Raw genomic sequence first — 20030 nt, forward strand, 5'->3', positions numbered from 1 at the left:
GAAGCCCTTTCAGGATGGTAACACATCTGGGCATCCCCTGGGCAACATCCTTGAAGATGGCCGATTCTCTCACACCAGAAGCAGCTTGCAGTACGTTCTCAATTCACTTCTGACATGATAAAATGCAGTATCATAGGAAAACATGAACCCTATTAAAAGCAATTACACCTGGAAGGAAAGATTTATACCTGTATACATAAAACGCTTCATTTAGTACCATGTCCAAAACAGCTTTCAATTTACCTTTTCTCAAAAAGCAACCCTACATCATAATTCTACACTTTATTTGAAAGTGTGGGAATACTTCAGATACACTTGGGCAAAGGAACCTGGCGTTTAGAAGAGGAAAGAATGGGTTTACAATAGTGGATGCAAGAGCCTTTCAGCAAGTACTAGAAAAAGTGCTCATCATGGAAGAATTTGCTGCACTTTGTTTCTTTACAGAGACTGCTTTCTAGAGGGAACAATCTGTCAACAAGAAGAAGTCAGCTACCTTTACAGACACACAAAGTATTTCCCTTGGCTGCATAGATTAGGCCTTTGATTGGCACATTAGCTATTCTCTGTGCTAGATGCTACTGCTTAATTTTGAATAATCGGGATCCCAATTGCATTTAGAGTCAAATCTAGTTTGGCTCTCAGTTCCTAGAAAAAGAGAACTATATAATTAGAGTTTGAATGAGAGGGGGTTAATGGGAATAAAATAACTCCAGAGGGGATTACAGGAGTCCAATACTTCTTGGTTTTCTTACTCCTTGGCCCATAATGAAAGGAAATTTGTAATTCCTTAGTTACCTTACTTTATGTCAGTATTCATAGCTTTATGTGCAACAGCAGGATAGTGAAAGGAAACCAGCAAGATACAAACAGATCTTTGGAATGTCTCCACACTTTTTATTGACTCATTCCGAGTTCTCACAGGCACAGAAATACAAGGCATTCCAAATCTAGTATGTTGCACAGCTCCACTCTAATATTCTCTGTTTTATCACTGATCCTCCATAGTCATCGTCATTCCATAAATCAAGTTCCAAAAGAAAAATAAGGCAGCAAAGAAAGGGGGCAACACAGACCAACAGAACCCTTTTACTGGGTCAAAAAGACAATTTTAGATCTTGGAAATGGGTATACAAGTTGGAAAGAAATTGACCTAGGGACAGTCTTGAAAGTGCACTGAAGGAAGAATGGCAAACTGAAGAGGTGAAAAAGTAATCTACTTGGCATTTTGTACAATTTAGCCCCCCACTAGGCAAGCCAGCCCTACATTAAGTAGTAACTTTTCCTAGTGTTACAGTTCTGACAGATCAGACTCCTGAATCCTTTGAATTTAAGCCCATCTGCAAAATGATACACATGCTCTTATATAAAGCTTACAGCCCCCAGAAGGAGAGAAAACTCAGTGTCTCAAGATAAATTTCCCCCTCCCAATGGTATTGTAGAAACCCCTAGTGCCATCTGGCCCTTGAGGAAGGCGGATCACTCCTGGCCGTGCACCATGTAATTCAGACATCCTTTTGGAAGCAGCTCCTGTGCTCACAGAGTCAGGTTTCTGTGGAAGATGTTGACTGCTGGCTGGTCCACGCCGTTTGGGCATCCATGGGTTCCCAGTACCTACTCCAGTGTCCCAGCAGAAGTCGGGTGGCTTTCGTGATTCCGAAGTGGCATTGCCCAGCTTGGGTGCAGGGATAGGAGGTGGGCAGAAAGGCCAAGGCAGGGATTTGTGCAATGAGAGATGACCTGCATATGGCATGCTGAAGTAGTTTTGTTTGAAGACCTGGTTAGCAGAATTGCAGAAGTTGGTGGTGGACCAGACAGGAGCAGATAGGAAATTCCGAGGCAGAATAGGAGTAGACACCGGGGTGCTATCTGACTCTGTGGATGAGCTGTAAAAGAAGGAATCATCAAGGGCATGCTGGAGGCCTTCCGGCAGCATATAGTTCCACTTCCCAGAAGGCTTCTCCATCTCCTCAGCTTCCTCACTATCATCTTGACTGGCTGCACTCTTCTTCTTGGAACCTCTTCCAGAGAGGCTGACTACTTTTATAACTTCCCCAGAAGAGGAGGCTTGGTTGTGGCCAAGCTCTTCGAGAGCCTTTCGGGCACTCTCTAAACTCTCATATTCTACCAAGGCACAACATTTGGTCAACAGCTCTGGATACCGTAATGAATACTTCTTCACATCGGAAGGAAGCTTTTTGCCAGGACGGAGGATACGAATGGAGGAAATATCCCCAAAGGGCCCAAACAGCTTGGTGATTTTGTCAAGAAATGTTGTCTGGAAGAGAAGGGAGGCAGGGATTGTTTGCTCGTATGGAAGGAGATTCCAGGCCAGGAGCATCTTGCTTGGAGGGATGTTCACCAGATAATCTGGGATGGGTTTTCTCCTCCTCACCTTTGTCCCTTCCTCATTGACTTCCAGCAGTTCTGAGAACTGCAAAGCATAGAGGGTCACTCGCCAATCTCTGGTTAAATATTTCACCTAATTATTTGAGAGAAAAATGAGACATCCTTAATTGATAAGAAATCTGCTCATTAAGGCACAAACCATGTGGCAAGAGTTCCATGCATTTCTGCCAAGGCCACTAGTTTTTCAAAGGGAGGGAAAGTCAGATACATATAAGACAGCGGTTCTTGACCTGTGAGTCCCTCAATGTTTTGGCCGTCAACTCCCAGAAATCCTAACAGCTGGTAAACTGGCTGGGATTTCTGGGACTTGTAGGCTAAAAACATCTGGGGACTCACAGGTTGAGAACCACTGATAAAAGATCTGCTGAAAGAGTAGGCATGAAATATAGGTTGAGTATCCTTATCCAATAAGCTTGGTACCAAAAGTGCTTTGAATTTACATACATATAAAATACCTTGGAGATGAGACTCAATTCTAAGCACAAAACTCATTCATATTGCATATACACCTTATACACATAACCTAAAGGAAATTTTGTGCATAATATTTTAAATAATGTTGTGAATTAAACAAAGTTCTGTATATTGTACCATTGAAAAGGCAAAGGAGTCGTGATCTCAGCTACCTATGTGGACAATTTTGGATTCTGAAATAATGGATAAGAAACGCTCAACCTATATTTGGCCTTTTAAGCAAACCTATGTGGTGCAATCTAAGAGATATAATATTAACATGATTTGCAACAACCTTTATATTTGTGATATGCAGCTATAGCACAATTGAGTGAACTAGAATTGTAGTCATATCAGAATGCAAGCACAATATGATTTATTTTTAATGTTTGAAGGGTTGTGCTCAGATTAGGGAAAGGGGTATCTTGTAACTTCAAAAAAGCCCAGCATAGTTTCCTCAGCAACTCTATCATGTCAATCAGAAAAGTCATTAAGATGGCACATTTAGAAAGATGTTAGGAAGTGGTTTGCCTAGAACATGCCTACGAGAAAACACTCTATTGGCCTAATGGTGCTTCAACAATAATATCCAGTTAGAAACACACAGCACTGGAAGGACTAGGAATGATTCAAAGCAGGGGAGAATATGTAGTGTATTTCATACACATACTCTCAGGCAAACACAAAAATCCTATATCACTATCGGCAATTTTTCAGGACACCTGCAAAATGGAGCCAACAATTCAGGGACGGGAAAGATGATCTTTTCATGTCTGTTGTGTGCCTTCAAGTCATTTCTTACTTATGTTAACCCTAAGGCAACCCACTCATGGGGTTTTCTTGATAGGTTCAGAGGGTATTTGCCTTTCTTTTTGCCCAAGGCTGAGTGAATATGACTTGCCCAAGGTCACCAAGTTGGTTTCCATGGCTAAGTGAGAATTCGCACCTTGGTCTCCAGAATCAAGGTCAAAGCACTACACCACTCTAGCTCCCACCTTTTCAGTTTAAAGCTATCAAAGTCTAGCTTTCCATCTTGAGACCAGAAGATCAGCAAATATAAATTAGTCACACATATTTGTTATGCCTTATTCAGCGAAAATGAGGGAAGTGTGGTCCTCCATATGTCGTTGGGGTTGTAATTTTCATCAGCCGTGGCCAGCATAGCCAATGGTGAAAGATGCTGGTAGTTGCAACACAACATCTGAAGAGGGATACTTTACTGATCTCTGCTGTGAAGCAGCATAGTTCTACCCTCCTAAAACTTGTATAGGTTAAACATTATTTCCAAGGAAGAGTTATTTTGGGTTAATTCTGAAATCTTATTATTTTAAGTTTTGCAGCACTAGTTATGTTATGCAAATGTGTCTGGATGGCGCCTGGTTTCTCCAACTCTATTGAACCTATTGAGTCCACCATTGTTTCTTAGCTGCATTATTAGGGACCCTCTCGCAATAAGTGCGGACAAATTACAAAGATTTTTCAACTTGCAAAGTTAATTTTAAAAGAAGGGAGAGAAGCAAGTTCTTCCCCTGAGTCATGGGTATGTTATGCAGGTGATAGCAAACCCACCAGCCAAACAATTCTCCCAGTCCAGGAGCCTGAAAGAAATGTAGTCAGAAAATCTGCCCTCACTTCAATGTAGAAAACCATTCCTAAATCAGAATTCTGAGTATAAAGGGAGCCCAGGACCCTTTTCTCCCCAAGGGAGCTGCCAATATCCAATCCTGTACCCAACAAAGTCCTTTCTGAACCAGAACCCCATGTCTAAAAGTATGAAGTCTAGAAATAATGTGAGATCGCATTTAAAAAAAAAAAGAAATCTGGATCTGTGCTCATCAGTGAGATACAGCAAGCCCTGCTGTGCATAATGCTGGCCAGCAAATTTGTTTGCAGCTACTTGGTTGAATGTTTTCAAGTACTTAACTATTGATCTTTTTAAAATAGGAAGACAGATAATTGAAAGGTTATGAAAAACTGTATCAGGAATTCATTACTAATGTGTGTGCTCTGTCCAAAGCTGTTCAGTATGGGAAATGTGACACTGCCTCATTAAAAAGTGGTGTATCTACACTATGGTAAGCAGAAGAAAAAGCTAATAACAGTATTATTTTTTTTAGATTTTCAAAGGACAATTACTAGTACAACGTGAATAATAACATTAGATCAATCAAGGCTCCCTACTGCAAGCTTGATCCTCCTAAGAAATGCACAAGCATAGAAGGCGGCAATGTTACCATCTCTGTAGTTTGCCCACCATCAATTTGTCTTCTGGGAAACACAATCTGGATCATGGAGATTTTAGCAAAGTTCCTGGGTAGCTGAGTTTTATTTGATGCCCCAGCTTGACTATCTTGTCATTGTTCCCATGCTTTGTGGGTTTCGATTCCACAAGTTAATCATGTACTGCATAAACATCAGACATTGGGTAGTTGATGGCACTGCTTTGATCTAAAGAATAATGACTATAAAACTCCAAATTCTGGATTAAAGTTTGTCCATTTTGCAAGTCCAATTTAAAATTTGGTTCTGACTTACTGATAGCGCCAAAAGGCATCTCAGTAATAAAAAGAGATGGAGGCAACCTGTTTAGAGCTGCCTTCTATGGATTCACGGTGCAGCACTAGTCTTGAATTCACCAAAATACACCAAAATCTGTTTCCAGTGCTTGGATTTTTTTTTTCTTGGATGAAAGCTACCAGAATCTCCCAGATAGCCTGCCTTTGTGGAAGTTGGGAGTTATGAAAAAGTAGGTTCTCTCAAATTCTGGAAGTTTTGATCCTGAGGATATGTTATGACTATAGGAACGGCCTGGTTTCTACTTGTGGATCATGTGATTAATTATGACTGATTTTAATTGTTTTACTTGAATTTTATGATTTTTAACTTTCTTTTATTGTTGTATTGTTGTCAAGGAATCGAATAGCTGCCTTCTATGTAAAGCCACCTTGAGTCCCCTTTAGGGTAGAAAAAGGCGGGATAGAAATATCGCAAATAAATAAATACGCGGCACTGATGAGATCAAAGACAAAGAGGAAACAAGAATCAGAAAAAAACCTTATTGCCCACCTTTTTGAAGGATGTCAGAAGTTTAATGCTCACATAGCCCATTTTGTTCTTTTGCACATGCTTCAGGAGGAAGGCATCCTTGGACAAGTTCTCATCAGAAAGGTAGAACTCCACCTGCGAGACTATCCTTCGGACCAGCTGTGAATCTGGCATAGAGGAGTCACTGCTCACAAAGAGACCAGGGCTGAGGTCATTCAAGTCAAAGGGGCTCCTGTCAGCAAGGAATGAGAAAGGACAGCTCACACAGGCCCAGGTACTTCTAGCAGTCAAAAGCATGATGAGCAAGTTCATGTTGCTTGGGTTTGCCTTTGAACTAAGAAAATAAATCTCAACAAAGATAAACACAATGTCCTACATCAGGAAACACAACATCCACCTGGTATGACAGCAGTACACTGTAAAATGATATAATGGTCTTAGTAGTTAAACCTAAGTTAACAGTGTGATATGACAGCCACAGAAAGCAAATGCAGTTATAGGCTGCATCAAGAGTAGTACAGTATCCAGATTGAGGGAAGAAATGTTCTGTTTTGATTGCCTAGAATACTATGTATAGTTCTGGGCACCAAAATTCAAAGAAGGCATTGACAAGCTGGAACATGTCCACAGAAGAGTGAGCAAGACTGTAAAGGTTCTGGAAACCAATCTCTGTAAAGTTAGACAGTTGGGCATGTTTAGCTTAGAGAAGAAATGATGGAGAATTGATACAATCATATTTACGTATTTGAAGAAATGTAGAAAATGAAACAAGCTTGTTTCCTGATGCTCTAGGGCAGTGGTTCCCAACCTTTTTTTGACCTGGAACCACTTTGACCACAAGGATCACTTTCCCACATTAGTACTAAAAAGGAGTACAAATCAGTTTTTGGTCAACTTTAGATTTGGTCTGGTTATTTGGGGTGCTAATTCAGAGAATTGCATTGGATAGACCACATTTTCTGTATCAGCTTCTGATACAGAAAATATGCCATCCAGTAGTCACCATCTGTTCACAGACAGAAGACCATATTTAATAATCTAGAGCTAATGTGGTCTATCCAATGCAATTTTTTGGATTAGCACACCAAATAACCCCAGGAACATGCCTAAAAGACACCAAGGCTTCCAGGCGCCACAGTGAACGGCTCCGCTCAGGAGGAGGAGAAGCAGCAGTCAGAAGCCTTGTCCCTCCTTTAGTGGGTAGTTAACCTCTCCCCTCCCAACATCCCCGTTGCCTCGGCACTATAAGAGGTTTTCATGAGACTAGTCACTCTCATTGCAATGGTGCAGTAACGGTGAGGCCGCAGACCATATTTTAGTTCTTGGGGACTAATGGTCCACAGACCACATGTTGGGAATCACTGCTCTAGGGAATAAGACATAAAACATTGAATTCAAATCAGGAGGAAAAGTTATTTATCCTATACATCAGAAGGAACATCTAGTAAGATCTGTTTGACAATTAAATAGACTGTATTTCACGGCTGGAATCACTGAAGTGTTGTGTGGTTTCCAAGCTGTATGGCTGTGTTCTAGCAGCTCTGGACATTTCACCTGCATCTGTGGCTGGCATCTCAGAGGATCTAAATCAGACATGGGCAAATTTCGGCCCCCCCAGGTGTTTTGGACTTCCAACTTCCATAATTCCTAACAACCGGTAAATTGGCTGGGATTTCTGGCAGTTGGCAGTCCAAAACACCTGGAGAGCCAAAGTTTGCTCATGGCTGATCTAAATAGACTACTTCACAGAATGGTGAACTCTCCTTCAGTGTACAGTAGAGTCTCACTTATCCAACATTCTGGATTATCCAACGCATTTTTGTAGTCAATGTTTTCAATACATTGTGATATTTTGGTGCTAAATTCGTAAATGCAGTAATTACTGCGTATTGAACTACTTTTTCTGTCAAATTTGTTGCATAACATGATGTTTGGTGCTTAATTTGTAAAATCATAACCTAATTTGGTGTTTAATAGACTTCTTCTTAATCTCTCCTTATTATCCAACATATTCGCTTATCCAACGTTCTGCCGGCCCGTTTATGTTGGATAAGTGAGACTCTACTGTAGTTCACCCTCCAACTGTCCCAGTTTGTCAGGGACACTTGCAATTCATCCTCTGTCGTGCAACTTGGAGCCCTTCCAGACAGGCCCTATATCCCAGGATCTGATCCCAAATTTCCTACTTTAAACTGGATTATATGAATCTAAACTGCCAGATAATATGAGATAAACAGAAAACCTGGTATCATATACTGGAATATAGGGCCTGTTTGGAAGGGCCCTTAGCCGATTTAGTGTCCCAGTTTCTCTTTCTTCCTCCTACTTTCCCTTTTTGTCTTCAGTTACTTCAGTTGCTGCAAAATGAGCTCCAAGTGTGGAAGGAGTTTTGCACTCAATTAAGTCAACACGTTGCAATGCTTCCTCCCATTCCCTAAGCTTAGAAAACATACCTTTTGGGGCAAGTACAACTCCCTCGACCAGCATAGCCACTGGCTAAAATATCTGGTAGGTTCTGATAGCCATTCTAAACATTAATATCCCACAGTTCCCAGAATCTCCTACTCCCTGCCCATTTCTGGCTTGAGAGTTCTGCAAATTCTAATCCAAAAAGATGCCAAGGACTGTTATCTTCTTAAAGAAGTCATTGCATGGCAAGACAATTCTACCCCAGGAGGCTTACCCATCCAAGGTCTCCACCAGCTCTTCTTGGCTCAGCAGAGGGAAGGACCTATTTGGACGGGGAAAGAAATTGAGAGGAGAAAAGGGTCCTCCTTGGACTGGAACTGGTATGCTGCATTTCAGCTGGGAACCAAATTTCAAGTCCATTGTTGAGTTGCACAAAGACATGGTGCTTCATCTGTAGAGAATGGTATCTGGAAAGAGAAATGCCATTTGACTTACTAAAAGCCACACTCAAGAAGGTAAGAGGACTCCTGGAGAAATGGCCTGACCACTATCATACCTATTCTATTCAACTATCATAGTTACCATTCTAAGAGCTATTTTGTATTTCCAAATAAATGGTTCTTGCAAAACTATAACTCCCAAGGAATGGTGTGGTGATGCATTGGTAGTTCATAGGCCCCTTCTACTCTACCATATAAACTAGGTTATCAAAGTAGATAATCCACATTATCTTCTTTGATCCAGATTATATGAGTTTAAACTGCTATATAATCCGGTTCAAATCAGATACATTATCTGTTTTGATAACCTGGATTATATAGCAGTGTAAAAGAGGCCTGAGATTCCAACATTCATATCTCATTCTCATATAGATGGGTCTATTTACTAGCATGAAAAACACTTCCAAGCATCTGCTTCCCACCAGTGCTGACTTCCCAACCCACGTTCAGTACAATACTAACTCATTTTAACAATGAAGATTCTCCTCAAAACCCTTTCTCTGGTTCATTTTTATCTTCCTCGCAGACTCCACAAACCGGGAAGTGAAGGGTTAAAATAATAATGAGGAAAAATGAACATGACACATAATAGCCTGGATACAGACAGACCAGCTTAAATGCCTATGTGTATTAACGCTGCTCAAATCTATCTCCACCTTTGTAGCTCAAACAGTTCTTAAAGAAGGTCCATCAGCTTACCTAGACTGGAAAAATTTCCATTAATTAGTCACTCTTGAAGATTTTATTCCCTTGTTCTTTTACTGCTTCAGCCAACCAAACTAAGTTTGGAGACTTGGGCAAAAAAAAAAGAGAGAGAGAGAGAATAGTAACAAAGAATAAAGTAAGAGAAAGAAAAATTCTGACTTGCCAGAAAACAGCTTCTTAAGAGAAGAAGGTACTTAAGGAGAAATACATCAGCTGATGGTGTGAAAATTAAAGTAGCAAGAAGAAGGAGAAAGGAGGAAACAGCCTAACAGGTGGAGTCCATTTCCATTATGAGGCTCAAGAGTTAAGGACTGGAGTGGGAGGAAGTCTTAACAGAACCAGACTACAGAACTACTGTCATTTTTGGAGCAGACTCATTGTAATCTTTGGAGTTTGCAACTTATTAACACTAAATCAAGTGAGCCATTGCCAGAAGGGACAGAGAGTTTCATCTATGCTGACGATCATGCCATCACCACTCAAGCAGGGAGCTTTGAAATGGTTGAACAGAAGCTCTCAGAAGCTTTAGATGCTCTTACTGCCTATTACAGGGAAAACAAGCTGATTCCTAATTAATTTAAAATGCAAACATGTGCTTTTCATCTTAAGAACAGACAAGCATCTCGAGCGCTGAGGATTACTTGGGAAGGAATCCCACTGGAGCATTGCAGCATATCAAAATACCTGGAAGTTACTCTGGACCATGCTCTGACTTACAAGAAGCACTGCTTGACTATCAAGCAAAATGTGGGTGCCAGAAATAACGTCATACGAAAACTGACTGGAACAACCTGGGGATCACAACCAGACGCTTTGCTACTTTGCTGCTGAACACATCTCACCACGTTAAAACAGTGGATGTGGCTCTTAATGAGACATGCCACATTATCACAGGATGTCTACGCCCAACACCACTGGAGAAATTATGCTGTTTAGCAATGAAAGGACCAAGGCATTGACACCTCCGGCCCATCCTCTGTTCGGATATCAGCCAGCATGCCAATGATTTAAATAAAAAAACAGCTTCCTAAGATCTACAGAGATACTCACAGGAACACCTCAGCAAGCGAGAGTCCAAAAGTGGCAGGCTAAAACCCAGAACCTCAATCAGTGGCTGACGCTGGATGAGATACTCCCTTCTGGACACACAGAGGACTGGGCAACTTGGAAGGTGCTGAACAGACTGCACTCTGGCACCACGAGATGCAGAGCCAATCTTAAGAAATGGGGCTACAAAGTGGAGTCTGTGACATGCGAGTGTGGAGAAAAGCAAACCACAAATCACTTACTACAATGCAGCCCGAGCCCTGCCACATACACAATGGAGGACCTTCTTACAGCGACAGCAGAGGCACTTGAAGTGGCCAGCTTCTGGTCAAAGGAAATCTACTATAATGCCAAGTTTTTAACTTTGCTTGTAGTTTTTTTATACATTATAGCTGTATTCTCAATCTGCTTCTGACACGATAAATAAACAATATAAGTGAGTTAAGTTGATTTCAGTAGGTTAACTTCTAAGTTTGACCAGGTCTAGAGAAAATTAAGTCCTTTGAGTAGTTAGATTTCAGGCGTGTTTTCTCAAAAGGGATAAGCACCTAAGAAGAGCCATATTTTGCATCAAACCAAAGGTTTATCTAGTCCACCATTCTGTTTGAACAATAGCCAACCAAAAATACTTTATGCTCAAGTTAAAGAATACAATTACCAATAAGAGAAAGTTGGATGGTTAAGATAGTTGAATTGGATGAAATAAACATACAGTGGAGTCTCGCTTATCCAACGTAAACGGGCCGGCAGAACGTTGGATAAGCGAATAAGGAGAGATTAAGAAAAAGCCTATTAAACATCAAATTAGGTTATGATTTTACAAATTAAGCACCAAAACATCATGTTATACAACAAATTTGACAGAAAAAGTAGTTCAATATGCAGTAATGCTATGTAGTAATTACTGTATTTACGAATTTAGCACCAAAATATCATGATATATTGAAAACACTGACTACAAAAATGTGTTGGATAATCCAGAACGTTGGATAAACGAGTGTTGGATAAGTGAGACTCTACTGTTTTAGCCAGTATGATAAAGGAAAGGATGCTAGAAAATTGTATACATATTTGGAAACATTTAATGACATTTATCTAAAAACTGAGAATATATAATTGTGAGATTTGAAGATTGAAGATCATTTTGAAATTAATATTTGTTTCATTCTACTTAATAGCAAAAAGATGTCCAAATGTTTTTAAAGAAATGTTTTATACACTTGATAGGTGGGAAGTGACTTTTAATATTTTTATTTAAATTTATTTTGGCATTTAAATTGTATTTCAAATCCATTTTTTCTTTTCCTGTGTGGTAGAGAAGATGGAAAAGAAGATATTACTTTCCCGTTTCTTTATTTTTAGTACAGTGGCGAATGTTAGATACATATGATATATAGGTACTGTAGTTCAATTATCCTATATGGTTTATTATGACACATTGATGTAACACTGTATCCACAATACCCACAATTAAATATTAATTAATTAATAATATTAATAACAACAATTAAAATGACAATAGCCAACAAGATGTCTGTGGGAAATCCACATGATTGCAACCGTGGCACATTTTTCTCACTTGTGCTCTCCAACCAGCTATATACAAAGTCACACTATTGGTAATACTGGAAGGAACATACAATATATTTATCCTGAACAGATAGCATTTTGCTTCAGTGGATGACTGTTGGTTAGAGACAGATTTATGGAGAGTAGGCAGTAACTGGACGGAAGGATCACTGAACATCCCATCATTCCAAGCTACTTTGGGTCCCATATTGGAACAAAGCATGGTATATATTAAATCAAGTAGCCAGAGAGAAGTTTTACACACCGGCTATTTTGTCTCAAACTATTGTGAGTTTCCAATAAAGAAATCAACCTCAACATGTCAAGTTGCAGGGAGCAAATTCCCAACAAATTTTACATGCACCCACTTGTATTTTTTCATGGGAAGCAAAGCTTTCTCAAAACTCTTTCCATTTTATTGGATAAATGAGACTTCACTTACACCGCTTAGCCATACAGTCTTTACTTGGTTATAAAAAAAAACTCTGAACAAAACATTTTTAATATAAAAGTATACTGAGTTTAGAGGGGAGAAATGCTAAGCTCTACTCAGCTGATAGGTAGCTTTCCTTTACCCTTTGAGTCCCTGTTTACATTCAAAGATGTCCATTTGCTCCCAGAGCAGTCAATTAACACTACATGCTATGTAACCCTTGGAAATGGACTTGTTAGCTGCTAAAAGCCCCGAGGTTGATCTAACTCTTAGCCTGCATGGATCTTTTATCTATTGACGTGACCCCTTGGTTTCAGCGTTTTCTGCTGCATAATAATCATCATCTGTCTCCCTGCTGAGTAAGACAGGCGTTTAAGTCAAGTCAACCATAATTCTCAAAAATGGTCAGCCATTTATATATGTGCCATGAGCCTCTTTAAGCAGTGGTGCAGTTAGGATTGAACCAATTGTGGTTGAAGTCCAGAATAGCATGTGCTGAAATATGATCACCAGATTGAAAAGAGAATGCTCCTTCAGCTTTAATATTTGTGTAGAAGAGGAATTTCAGCAGATGTTGTTGCTTATGTAATCAGGTAACCAAGAACACCTGCTGACATTTCCTTCCCTACACATTAAAATTACAGGTACGCTCTCCAGTTCTCACTTTGGAAACCCTACCAGTAATAAATGACTGTCCACAATGAAGCAATTGATGGGATTAGTGGCAAATATTGCTGGTATCAGAATCTAGACCACCATGATCATACTTGGAGTTCAACAGGGTCGAAACAAGTAGCCATACTATCCCCCTTATTTTATTATTATACACATTTATTATAATATTATACAAATTATCCAAATCTTATTGTGCAAATTTCATTCCAGAAAGGGCCTTTATCCCAGGATCTGATCCCAGGTTTTCTGTTTATCCCAGATTATCTGGCAATGCGGACTCATATAATGCAGTTTAAAGCAGAAAACCTGGAATCAGATCCTGGGATATAGGGCCTGTCTGGAAGGGCCCATGGTTACACATGATCATTTTATTTTAAAAATATTATCATTTCCAAAGAAAACATACTTTAGATCTGGACAGGAGAAGCAAACTCCATCAGATTCCTATCAATACAACTGTGCCTTTATTTGTGGGCCCTTCCACACAGCCATATAACCCAGAATATCAAGGCAGAAAATCTCACAATATCTGCTTTTAACTGGGTTATCTGAGCCCACACTGCCACATATTCCAGTTCAAAGCAGAAAATGTGGGATTTTATTCAGCTGTGTAAAATGGGCCTGAGTTTAACAACTGAAACTGTTCATGCTCTGAGCAGTTCCTTTTCAACATGGTTCATCACAGGCCCCTTCTACACTGCCATATAATCCAGATTATCAAATCCAATAATCCATATTATCTGCTTTGAGCTGCATTATATGAGTCTATACTGCCATATAATCCAGTTCAAAGCAGATAATCTGGATTTTATATGGAAGTATAGAAGGGACCACAGTGTCCTGTTTGGATTTTAGTTGTTACAACGTATCAAGATCCCAGCAGCAATTGTGAAACGTGGAAGGGCAAGGTGGTGGCAGTGATCAAGAACATGTTTGTTTTCACACAGTTGTTTAAAGCCCCCTTTACCAAGACCATTACATTTAGAGCCTACAATTACCTAGATGTATCATTCCTCTTAAGTAGCATCCAAGCCAAAACAAATATTAAACAAGTATGGAGAAAAAAACTATACCCCAAGAATATAACGTTGCATACCTTTGTTCTATTTTATATTAACAGCCTCTAAATTAGGTGCAATAACAAACCTAGCTTGCTGCTTTCTTTTCATCTTCTCGGATTGCACCATCTCTTCCAATGGTTTATTTAAACACCTACGGTCTAAATTACAAGTCCCAACTAGAGCAAGCACCTTGAATCCATATGATTTTCACAAGTGTTTACTTTCCATTCAATTGAGTTTGAGAGTTGGTGTGATGTAGTCGAAAATTTAAAGAAAAAGAGGGAAGGGGCATGATTCAGTAGGGCTACTTTAATAGGACCTAGTCATTGGATTCATCTCCAGAGTCAAGAAGGGCTGTCAGTGCATCTACACCAGTGGTTCTCAACTTGAGGTCCCCAGATGATTTTGGCATACAACTCCCAGAAATCCCAGCCAGTTTACCAATTGTTAGGATTTCTGGGAGTTGAAGGCCAAAAACATCTGTGGACCCAAGGTTGAGAACCACTGATCTACACTGTAGAATTAATGCAGTTTGACACCACTTACTTGCTATGGAATCATGGGAGTTGTGGCTTTGCGAGGTCTTTAGTCTTTGCTCCCAAAGAGTGCTGGTACTTCACCAAACTACAATTCCCAGGATTACATAGCAAGGAGCAGTGGCAGTTAAAGTAGTGTCAAATTGCATTAATTCTAAAGTATAGATCAGTGGTTCACAACCTTTTTTTTTAACAGGGACCACTTGACCAGGGGCTACTCTCCAACATCAGTACCAAAAGGGTTACAAATCAGTTTTTGATCAACTTTAGATTCAGTTTGGTTATTTGGTGGTCTGCTTCAGAAAACTGTATTGGATAGATCACATCAGCTCTAGTTTCTGATACAGAACATATGCCGTTGAGTAGTCACCATCTGCTTGTCCACAGAAAATCATATTTAATCATCTAAAGCTTATGTGCAATTTTTTGAATCAACACCCCAAATAGCCCCAGGAACAGACCTAAAAACGAAGACACCAAGGCGCCCCCACTTCCAGCTGCCACATGGAACAGCTCCGCTCAGAGTGAGGGAGGGAGGAGGAGAAGCAGCAGTCAGGAGGCTTGTTGTCATGCTTTTCCTGGGTAATCAGCCTCTCCTCTTCCGACATCCCATTGCCTCAACACTACAAGAGGGTTTTGCGAGACCAGTCACTCTCATTGCAACAGTGTAGTAATGGTAAGGCCACGGACCATTTCTTAGTTCTTGGGGACCACTGGTGGTCCACAGCCCACAGGTTTGGAACCCCTATTGTTGATGCACCTAATTCAGAGCTCCTCCTCCATGAGTTGTTTTTTTCTGGCCATTCTATTTTGGACTGAGACCTCTCTCTCATTATGCACTGGTGAAGGCAGTGGGACAGATTTTCATGCTTGATCAAATGTGTCCATGCTGGGCTAGTTTTATTGAGCATAAACCAATTTAATGATTTTGGAAAGTTTCCTTAACAATGTTCCCTCCCACTCACTTTCATTTTCTCTGTCTTATACACACACATAAATACCCTTTGGCACATATACACATCTACACAGCCTTCTCTTTGACTGTGAGCTTCATATAGGGATTTGGGGTTTAGCAGATAAAATTCTAGCTTCTATAGTACATTTATGCAAATACCAATTATTTTTCAATGCATGCTTTGTTTTTTCTTTTAAAAAAGAAAGTCAGTTAAACAACCAACATCCCAAAGGTTTTCATTAATGCAGACTCGTCAGAGTTATCTGTGGTTTTGTTACCATAGATACCATTAGTAGCGTTATTGTGGTACCAAGTTTAGTCTTATTTTGCTGTTGTGTGCCGGCTCATGTCATATAAATATATATGTAAAGATATGTTCCGCCTTCTGTCAATGCCATCTGTTGCAAACTGGTCTTGAAATTATATTCTCACATCCTGTCTATGTGAAACATGATCAGGAGAAAAATAGCATAAATCCAAAAACTGAGCAAGGAATACAGCAACAGCTTTCATTTAGCACAGCCATACAGGATGATAATACCACTTTTTTTTCTGGAGTGTGTGTGTGTGTGTGTGTGTGTGTGTGTGTGTGTGTGTGTGTATATATATATATATATATATATATATATATATATATATATATATATATAAAAGTAGCTATATTCCAACCTGAAATAGGCACAGAAGTGAATGGGAAGAATCCTTGAACCGCTAATGGGTGGCTTATTTTAGTACACTATGTAACATGATTTTTCTTCGTGGGTTATAAATGTCATTTCCTAATTGGTTCTATCATAAAAACATGGGGAAAAGTTTATTAAACTGCAAAAACTTTGTATTTTGTGGGACATCCTGAAGCACATTTTGCTATAGCTTTTTAATGAATATCTCATCGTGTCTCAATTAATTCAACGTAGTTTGTGGCAGCCACAGAAACAAATTTTCTGGGGTGTAACAATGACTTTCAAAGTAAGGACTGCACAGTTTACAGGAAATAACACTTTCAAATGAGGAACAGAATTTTTTTCAGATTTTATTATGTAGTTATCTATGTTACATTATTTTATCTCATTCTTCCAATTAGCCTTTCATATTACACAGCATGGAAGGTCAGCTCTGCAGTGTATGCTAGATCAGATCTAAGCCTGGTTATTATTATTTATTATTTCTTTTCTATCCCACCTAATTTCGATTACAACAAGGAGAGTTCTTAACACAAATCAGAATAGTCATAGTAGATATATTGGAACCAATGGGACATAAGTTGGCATTCTATGAATTTCAAGAGGTCTGTTTTAAATATTTCTGAACCCAATGACTAGCCCAATGATTTCTTAAGAAAACCCACTTGAAATTCAATGCAAATGAGAACTGAAACAAAATGATGAAGTAATTTTTTAGAATTCTGCAAAACTGCCCTGAGTCCCTTTCAGGGAGAGAGAGTGGGTTATAAATATTATTATTATTATTATTATTATTATTATTATTATTATTATTATTATGTTCAATTAACATTCAAAATCTGACTTAAAAAATGAAAATACGTTTAATCTCTCTTGAAATACTTTTGAAATGTTGAAATGTTAGCCAATTTCATCCAAATCGCATTGATGGATCTTTAATTTGAGCACGTTTCTTAGACTATGTATTAGGGGTGTGCAAATCTTGGTTTTTAAATCGTAAGTTGTAACTAATTCGTAAGTTTTGTATATACAAACAGTTATTAAGAAAACGAGTGGGAGGCAGGCGCCCACACAAAAATGTAAGAATCAAAACTCTCCCAATACTTTTTTGTTTGAATTCGGTAATGCTCGGAAGTCAGTTTTATTTTCAGTGCAAGCAAGGCAAAGCCAAAAAGGCTGACGTTCCTTTTTAAATTGCTATGGGGAGAAGAAAGCAGCAGGACAGGAGGAGCTGAGTGAGCTGGAAAAGAGTCTGAGAGAGCACAGAATTCTGGGAAATGTAGTTTGGGAAGGTGAAGAGCCCTATGACAGATAATTCAAAAGGCTCTGCCTAAAACTACATTTCCCAGAATTCTGCTCAGCATTAGAAAGCCCCAATTAGGATAGAGGAGAGATGTGTCCCTGCTTGCAGCAGCCAGAGTTCCAATAAATTGCTGTATCTGCAAAAAGAAGGACTGACTGATACTTCAATAATAGTAAGTAAATTTGTGCTGGGCTGAAATCCCTAAATTGAAGTTCTATTGGTTAAAAACATTCAAAAAGATAGCTGTTGTGGCTTTTTTTGTCAAAACTTTTTAAAATTCCCAAAAATCTGTAGATGCATGAATATTTCTGAAACTTTGGGGGGAATGATCCCCTGTTATCTTGTGTCATTGTATAGAAAATTCAAGGAGATAGCTCTTGTAGAGTTTTTAAAATTAAAAATGTTGTTTGTAAAAAGTTTGAAAATTCCCCAAAAATCCATGGATGAGTGAAACGTTCTAAAACTTGATGGGCTAATAGTGGTAAATATGTTCTATAATCGTAGAAAGTTTTATGCCAATGGCTCTAACAATGAGGGAGAAAGACACCCCTGAAGTTTCCCCATTGGCACAATTACTTAACGAAAAGTAATGAAAAAGTTACTCATTATAGTTACTATATGGATCCTGTCCAATTTTAGAAACACATTAGAAATGATTTTCCCACCACCTCCTAATTTTGTAATAAGTACTGAAACATTTTTTATCCCCAAGTATGTGAACAATTTCAATAGAAAGGAGGAAACCATGAAAATGAACAAAATCTGGCTACCAATATTTAAAAAAACTCTAAAATCAGAACAGTAAATAAGAAACAACACTCTGACACAGGTGAATTCCAGGCATGAATCAATCAGGGGCAGCTAACACCTCTGAACAAAAATTTCCCCCAGGCAGGAAAAAGCCAGGACATGAATCTGGCAAGGCCATTCATGCTAATCAAGCATTCACACTGGCCTCCAACAGACAAGAGTTCCTTCTTCCACCCTGGACCTTCCACAGATATATAAAACTTCCTTGCTTAGTTTTTACCAATATAACTCACAACCTCTGAGGATGCCTGCCATAGATGTGGGCAAAATGTCAGGAGGGAATGCTTCTGGAACACGGCCATCCAGCCTGAAAAACACACAAGGTTTACTATGTATGCCTAGAACTAATAATGGTAACCAGAAATAACCTCAAACATATTACTGCTTGTTGAAAGATAGGATGGACACCATCTCCATCTCCCATTCTAGATACAGTAGCCAATATTTTGAGCTTTGTGAGCAAAAACCTGGCAAATGAGATAAGGTGAAAGTAACCAATGCAGAATTTCTTCAGCCCTGATATCTAAATTAGCATTATATAAGGAAGGCGATGAGATGACTGGAGCAAGATAATTAATCAGAAATTGGAATTATTTTTCTGGTGGTTTAAATTTAAACACATTAAGAACAGCTCGTTTCTTTTCAAAGCAATCAGGACTCCCAGAAAGCGATGATGTTGATGGGAATTAAACCCAAACAGTTCGATCCAAATTTTTCAAAAGGAAAGCCTGATCCATCATTCATTTCTATTATGTACTTCTACCCAGACTGCCTCTGTCTGGATTGCAACCAACATAGAAAGAGCCAAATTTGGCCTTGCCGAGAGACTCCAACATGGGTGGGATGGGCAACCAGGAAGAAATTGCCAAATGGTGGGAGGAAAAACAAGGAAGGCTTTCAGCTATGACTCTTTAAAAACAAAGAAGAGAGAGAAAGAGAAGGAAGAAGAGGAGGAGGAGGAGTTGAGGCGAAACAGAGATTTGGATAATTAAAACATATGCCCAGGCTGGTTATACCAGCTGAGCTTTTGTAGCCGTGACCTTGCCACCTTGCTGAGGAGATACTGGGCAGCTGTCCAGTGCAGGCTGTGTGCAAAACAAGCTTGTTGAAATGATAATTCCGCTCTTTGGCGAGTGGGTGTTATTTTAAATGTGACTTCCCATTCCGAAACTGTTGTAATTGGACAGCCAACAAAAGGAATGGCAAATGCCAATTGTACATGCTACTGGCAGCGACACTCATGTGGAAAATGCAGCTCCTTCCTACTCTTCTGGAGGTTAAGTTCTCTGCAGGTGTCCAAGGGAAGGCTCTCTTTTGGTCAAAGCTACCAAACAAAGGATGGAAGCAGCAGGCTCTGTCAAAGCCTTCCCCAAGCCCATTTGTGTCATTAGTCAAACCTATTATTGCAATTGTTGACATGACACCCACTCATTTCCTTTC

General features: G+C 39.4%; 1 protein-coding gene across 3 annotated transcripts; it reads right to left on the bottom strand.

Annotated features, from left to right (window-relative positions):
- Nucleotides 1-871: 871 nt before the first annotated feature.
- On the bottom strand, nt 872-14472 carry LOC100560784 (la-related protein 6). 3 transcript variants are annotated; one of them, XM_008113248.3, is made up of 4 exons: nt 14389-14472; nt 8588-8780; nt 5926-6136; nt 872-2479 (listed from the first exon to the last, which is right to left on the bottom strand). In XM_008113248.3, the coding sequence occupies exons 2-4, from the start codon at nt 8752-8754 to the stop codon at nt 1397-1399; spliced, it is 1461 nt and encodes a 486-aa protein (XP_008111455.1). In that variant the 5' UTR covers nt 8755-8780; nt 14389-14472; the 3' UTR covers nt 872-1396. The 3 variants fall into 3 exon arrangements, with proteins under 3 accessions (XP_008111455.1, XP_008111454.1, XP_003222580.1); XM_008113247.3 differs by having other exon boundaries at nt 14339-14431; XM_003222532.4 differs by lacking the exon at nt 14389-14472 and adding an exon at nt 9513-9757.
- Between the last annotated feature and the right edge of the window lie 5558 nt (nt 14473-20030).

Source organism: Anolis carolinensis, chromosome 6, assembly GCF_035594765.1.
Source record: "Anolis carolinensis isolate JA03-04 chromosome 6, rAnoCar3.1.pri, whole genome shotgun sequence".
Classification (NCBI taxonomy): Eukaryota; Metazoa; Chordata; class Lepidosauria; order Squamata; family Dactyloidae; genus Anolis; species Anolis carolinensis.

Coding starts and splice junctions, on each gene's coding strand:
- LOC100560784 (XM_008113248.3), bottom strand. CDS start 8,754: ATGTCTTTGTGCAACTCAACAATGGACTTGAAATTTGGTTCCCAGCTG. Junction 6,137..8,587: donor CTGGTGGAGACCTTGGATGG/GTAAGCCTCCTG, acceptor CCTTGCTGACAG/GAGCCCCTTTGACTTGAATG. Junction 2,480..5,925: donor TTCTGACATCCTTCAAAAAG/GTGGGCAATAAG, acceptor TCAAATAATTAG/GTGAAATATTTAACCAGAGA.